The sequence below is a fragment of the Tasmannia lanceolata genome, unplaced genomic scaffold (genome assembly GCF_043159265.1).
Source record: "Tasmannia lanceolata isolate RefF3 unplaced genomic scaffold, GAP_Taslan_0.1 ptg000002l, whole genome shotgun sequence".
Taxonomy (NCBI): Eukaryota; Viridiplantae; Streptophyta; class Magnoliopsida; order Canellales; family Winteraceae; genus Tasmannia; species Tasmannia lanceolata.
This window is the reverse complement of record NW_027518679.1, coordinates 28,108,988-28,115,790: the sequence shown is the minus strand read 5'-3', so window position 1 is coordinate 28,115,790 and position 6,803 is coordinate 28,108,988. Positions and strand designations below refer to the sequence as shown.

The following is a 6,803-nucleotide window of genomic DNA, read 5'->3' as shown; positions in this document are numbered from 1 at the left end:
ATAAAAGTCCCAAAAAACATATTTAATTAGATGGTTAGGATTGCTTGACCTGATCATTCGAGATTGAATGTAAGGCCTTGCTCGTATTTTTAAATTATACAGAACATATGATGTTAGCTAGTTGAAAACCCTCAACAAACCCTCGCATCAAAATCTGTCAATGAGTAAAAAATTTACAGATTTTTTCAAGTCTCCAAATTAAGAACCCTTAAAGGCCAAAACCCAAGAACAAAAGATCTCTCAAAATAGTAAATTCACCAAAGAATCGGTCCTTCCTTCCCCTCAACAGATGAACAAGGCCTTTCCATGTCTGGTTGTGATGAAAACCGCCAAACCCTTAAAAATAGAAGAACAAAATAACAGGAAAAAGGGAAAAGAAAAGAAAAGAAAAACAACACAACAATGTCATCTCCATTCTCATAAAATCCACAACCTTAAAACCTCCCTTCTCATTCACGGGCGGTCAAGATGATGCTGTCTTCATCGCGTCTTCTCTTCTTTGTCGTCGTTTTCATCCTCTCAATTGCCCTCTCGGACGTTGCTAATGGTATTACCGCCGATGTTGTCATTGACTCTCCGCTCTTGACGGAGAAGATCGGCACCAACCGTACTATAATAGTTGATCAGAGTGGGAAGGAGGACTTCAAGTCGGTTCAAGACGCCATTGATTCTATAGCTGAGGGGAATTCACAATGGATTATCATCCATGTTAGGAAAGGGGTGTACAGGTAATTATGGACCCACAATAAATTATTATGGGTAACCTGGCATTGAACCCGTATATCTTCTTCTTCTTCTTCTTCACTGTTGTTGTTGAGATAGCATTTAGTTTTTTATGGTAAATAAAAAAACATGAATCAAATCATGTATCTTATGAATTGACTAAGGATTTTGTTGGGACGTTTGGGCGGTTAAGATCATCAAATTGGTGCGATTTTTGCATGATGACTCATTATGTGCGGCTCGGAGGGACCATTTTCTAATGCTTCCCTCGGTCCTAGCTAGGAGGCGGGGTCCTAGGAGGCGACATATATAGTTTCTATGTTTGAGTGAAACTTTGTACTTGATTAGGTTGGTGGTAGGAGGCGACATATATAGTTTCTATGTTTGAGCGGTCAAGATCATCAAATTGGTGCGATTTTTGCATGATGACTCATTATGTGCGGCTCGGAGGGACCATTTTCTAATGCTTCCCTCGGTCCTAGCTAGGAGGCGGGGTCCTAGGAGGCGACATATATAGTTTCTATGTTTGAGTGAAACTTTGTACTTGATTAGGTTGGTGGTAGGAGGCGACATATATAGTTTCTATGTTTGAGCGGTCAAGATCATCAAATTGGTGCGATTTTTGCATGATGACTCATTATGTGCGGCTCGGAGGGACCATTTTCTAATGCTTCCCTCGGTCCTAGCTAGGAGGCGGGGTCCTAGGAGGCGACATATATAGTTTCTATGTTTGAGTGAAACTTTGTACTTGATTAGGTTGGTGGTATTATATAAAGTATTGGCAGACCTTATATTGGTATAGTCTTGAGATTTAGCACTCTTCTTTTTCTCTCTTCCTCTCTCTATATTGGTAATGACACTTCCTTGTTGCTCCCTAATTATGAAAGTGACACTTCACCCAGGAAATTACTTATGTTGACAATCAAACACTACTTACATACACTACTCTATGATGAGACTACTTCATTGCTATTATACCTGTTGACTACATCAATTCTAATTCACCACTATACAATTAAGGCAACTATGTGCAACCAAAAGTGACTCTTGTTCTTTTGCTATTCTGCATTTGTATCATATCCTTGATCGACATTTGCACAACAGGGAGGGGTAAAGAAGAATGATAAGAACAAGAAAAATATTTTCTCTTTGCTTCGTCTGTGTGAAGCTATGTCGCAAATATCGTTTTCTGGAATTTATCAGCAAGGGAATATCTTGAGATATACTATTATTTTTTATTTTTTCAGATTTATTTCAGGAAAATGATAAAATAAAATAATTTAAAATATATAAAGTATATAAATTAAGAAAAAAACTAAAAAAACTAAAAAATATCGTGATAATATCACAATAAATTAAAATATCGCTATATTTTTTAAATTCTCAGGATTATATCGGGATTTTTTCCTTTTATCAAAATATTATGATAAAATCACTATATTTTGAAAATATCGGAGATATTTGTGACATGGTGTGAAGCAATAATACGTAGTTTGAAGATTCTTTTGCTTTTTCGCACAGAGAAAAGATTTTGATACCAGAGAACAAGCCATACATTTTCATGAGAGGAAACGGGAAGGGAAAGACGATTATAATATGGAATGATAGCTCCACAAATAACTCTGAGTCGGCGACATTGGAAGTTCAAGCTCACCACTTCATTGCATGGGGAATCAGCTTCAAGGTACTAAAATTAACAATTAGGTTTAGCCTCAACTAATCTAGTGTAATTTAACATAATTTAACATTTTTTTTTCTTTTATAGAATGATGCTCCAGTAGGGGCTGCTGGGGTCTCAAATAACCGAACAGTGGCGGCATTTGTTTCAGCCGACAAGGTCGCATTTTACCATTGTGGATTTTACAGCTTCTACAACACCCTCTTTGATGCTGTAGGCCGACATTATTATGATAATTGCTACATCACGGGATCCATCGATTTCATCTTCGGCCGCGCCGAATCCCTTTTTCATGTGAGTGAAATGCTGCATTTATTTACACTCCTTAAGTCCCTGTTTGGATTGCAAGAAAAAAAATTTCTAATGAAACATTTATTCTTGAGACAAAATTTTCTTTCCAAGATTTAGAAGGAAATGATATGACTATGGTAAATTTAGTGGGATATTGTAATAAAGGAAATGATATAAGCCCAACCATGGTTTGATAATTTCACTAACTCATCTTGTCTTTTAGTAATTAAAGAGCTGTCAAAGGTTATTATAGTTCCCAAACAGCTCTCACAAGCAAATTTAAAAAGAACTGACAAGCTGAGTTTGTGCAATTATTAAAACACATATGGTAGCGCCAATATCAGTAGCCTATAATAAAATGAAGGTCTCTCTAAGTAAAAATTGAATAGGGTTGGCTCAACTTTTCTTCTTTCGTGTGTTAAAAAGTAGCAACTATTGAAAATATTTTTCTTTCCCAACTTTTTTAGAAAATTCCAAACAGGGACTAAGTCACATGCTTATTTCTCTAGTTCATGATTTATTTGCATATCTTTTTCTCTTTTTCTTTGAAATGGAAAATCTTTTTTCTCTTTTACTCCAAGAAATATTCAATTGACTGTTTTTCTTTCTTGCTTGCCATGTTAAAGACTCATTTTCTTGTTTAGTTCATCTCTAACTAAATGGGGCAAAAACATTAAATGTAATTATCTAAAAGTCACCATAAGCTGCATTGATTCAAATTAAACTATATTAATATGATTATGATAGGTTGATAGATTGGGAGAGAGAAATTATGTTGAAGTTTGAAGTTAGTTTCTTCCTTTGCTTTTGGGTGCAGAGCTGCGAGATCTTTGTTGTTGCAGACAAGCGAACGACAATTCATGGCTCCATCACAGCTCACAACAGGAAATCCGCAGACGATAACTCTGGTTTCGTGTTCTTGAAAGGCAAGGTTTATGGAATTGGAAAAGTTTACTTGGGTAGACCAAGGGCAGCTCATTCCAGGGTCATTTTTGCCGAGACCTACCTTTCCATGACAATTGTTTCAGATGGATGGACGAATTGGAGTTACGACGATAGCACAAAGTATGTTTTCCAAGCTCCTGTCCTTCATTTCGATGTAAAACAAAATTTACGACCATTTTTCGTTAAAAATGTGTGAAATTTGTTTTCTGCCCATAAATTTCACACCCATTTTCACTTACAACTGGGTGTAAATTTTGTTTTACTCCCGTTTTACGTCCAAAGCAACAGACCTAGGAATAAATGATATCAGTAGCCTGATCGATCCTTTCAGAGGCAAATATACAGGAAACAGCATTGTTCCTATATTGTTAATTAATACTCTCTTATTTCTGATACTTAATGCAAAAATCCGGTGATATAAGTTATAAGAGAGTACCTTCTTTGAAAATATTGCTCAAAGCACATATAGGCGAACATTAATGTGGTTAAAAGCAAATACTATAGTACATATTGTATTATATAAGTATATAGGAAATATTGTTCAGCTTCTTCGAAATAATCTAGGTACATATTGTATATAAGTATATAGGAAATATTGTTCAACCTCTTCAGAAGAATCCATTTTGATGGTCACAACAGCCATGGACACTAGTATGGCAGTGGCAGTGGCAGTGGCACCAATTTCAAATGTAGGCAGAGCAACAACATCATACTCTCACCTGATAGTGGCCATAGTTAGGTCGTACGGTTTTCTTATTGTCAGACAAACACGTATAAAACCCGGTGCACTAGAAACATAGGTAAGGAGCAGGGCAAGTACAAAGAATTGAATGAAGATTGTCAGGTGGCTAGAGGAATGGGGTGGTGGACAATGCCTAGCTGATAATTAATACTCTTTAATGCTGTACATAAAAATGTGGCACCAATAATATTATAATTATTAGAAACGCAACTGTACGACAGTTATGTCTAAGAGAACTATGCTGTTTAATCATTCCACAAAATGGTTTTGCACTGTAAAAATGGGTGACCATATAAAAATCCCAAAAATATTTTCTAAATTTTATGCTACTCTAGTACCAAAAAAACAGTAATAATTCCTTCATTTTCTTACTATGAATGTTGATTGGAGCAGGAACTTAACTCTTGGGGAGTACCATTGCCATGGACCAGGAGCAGACCCAGAAAATCGCGTCTCATGGTCTCGACAGCTGACCGAAGAAGAAGCTACTTCGTTCATGTCGATCGATTTCATCGACGGCAAGGAATGGTTGCCTGTTTACTAAATCTTGAATATTAGGGATAATTCTGCAAGACATTGTTGATTGTTGGATTGGAAAGGTGAAGTCATTGTAAAGATTGATCCCTGGTTTGTTGGAGCTGTAAAGGAAACCATATGATTTGATTATTTCGTGTATCAAACATTGTATTTAATCAAAGGTAAAGGGAATTTGCGTTTCTCATGCATTGTTATTGAGTTAAGGGTTTTCTCCACTACTAGTAAATAAGTGAATTGGAAAAAAAAAACCTTGGGTAAACATTGTTCTCTGTTTAAATTACCCAAATTTTTTTTTGGAGATTTTGCAAAAGAAGTCTCCTACTTTGTCATATTTGCAACAGCGATCTTCTTCCTTTACAATTTACAAAAGGCAGTCATCCCATCTGATGTCATCATTTTGTGACCGAATTTCTCGTGAAATATTTTTCTAATTTGTTAAAATACCAAAATGCCCTTAAATGTAAAAGACAAAGATAACTGCAATTTTAAACTTAATCAGTATTAAATTAATATATCATTTATTTAATACTAAGGCCACGTTGAAAATAATATTTCATTGAATATTTCTGAGGAGTTGTGAGAGATGGACGGGAGATGGTTGGGAGAGTGGGGTGAGGGTAGGGGTGCAACTCGGATCGAGTTGGGTCGGGTTTAGGCCAACCCGAACCCGACCCGACCTGACTTCGAACCCTACGAGGTTCAAACCGACCTCACCGAGGAACCCTTTTTGCCAACCCCAACCCGAACCTGACCGACCTGAGTTCAACCCGATCCAACCCGAGATTTTAAGCTTAAAAAATAAAAATATTATTAAAAATGTCGGGTTCACTTAGGTCGGGTTGCCCAAGCCCTCAACCCGAACCCGACCTGAACTCAACCCAGGTTGAGAAAACCCAACCTAAACTCAACCCAACCCGACTTTTTTCCGGGTTGAAGCGATTGGGTTCTGGTTGAGCCCGCCCAAGTTGCATCCCTAGTTGAGGGGAGCATGAAAAGCTCCTAAAAACGGCCACGAAAATAAAAAACCAATTCTAAATATGTATTTTCTTTTCACTAGTTTTTAGGAATTTTGATGCTAATTACATGCCAATAGGGGTGTAAACGAGCCGAGCCGAGCCGAGCTTGGCCAGGCTCGGCTCGGCTCGTTAAGCTAAAAGGTTAGGCTCGGGCTCAGCTCGGGCTCGAACCAGGCTCGGCTCGGCTCGGCTCGGTCAGGCTCGGCTAGGCTCGCGAGCAGCTCGCGAGCCTTATCGAGCTTGGCTGGTTTGCTATTTTAAAAAGAAACAGATGTCTTGCAAAGGTCGCTAGCAAAAAGAAAAAACTGGTTCGGTTATTTTAAAAAGAAAAAGTTGTCTGGCAAAGGTCGCTAGCAAAAAGGAAAAAGAAAAAAAGTAATCATTACGGGCGAAAAAGTAAAATACCTAAAAGCAAAGTTTTAAATGAAAAATTACGAATAAAAGTTGGCAAGTTATGACAATTACTAAAAAAAAACGAACAAAAGTTTGAAAATTATGACAATTACAGAAAAAAGTCATGATTATGTACAGCTGTTTCCTACTCTATTATATTTAAATTATATTTATTACTGTTATAATTACGGAAAAATTTATATTATATTTTATACGAGCCTTAACGAGCCGAGCCGAGCCGAGCCTGGCCTAAATCGGGCTCGGCTCGTTAAGCTTAACGAGCCTGGCAAACCGGCTCGGCTCGGCTCGTTAAGGATTCGAGCCGAGCTCGAGCCGAGCTTTTTTCGAGCCGAGCTCGAGCGAGCTTGCGAGCCCGAGCCAAAATTGACACCCCTACATGCCAATAGACACACCCGCCCACTCAATTTTCTCTTTCTCCCTTTTCATCTCCTCTCACATAGTTTGGCCCATGAAGTTT

General features: G+C 37.7%; 1 protein-coding gene across 1 annotated transcript; it reads left to right on the top strand.

Annotated features, from left to right (window-relative positions):
* The first annotated feature begins 343 nt into the window (after positions 1-343).
* Positions 344-5,066, top strand: LOC143883522 (putative pectinesterase 67). Its single transcript, XM_077386866.1, has 5 exons — positions 344-728; positions 2,245-2,407; positions 2,489-2,695; positions 3,510-3,757; positions 4,773-5,066. The coding sequence occupies exons 1-5, from the start codon at positions 469-471 to the stop codon at positions 4,921-4,923; spliced, it is 1,029 nt and encodes a 342-aa protein (XP_077242981.1). The 5' UTR covers positions 344-468; the 3' UTR covers positions 4,924-5,066.
* The last annotated feature ends 1,737 nt before the right edge of the window (positions 5,067-6,803 follow it).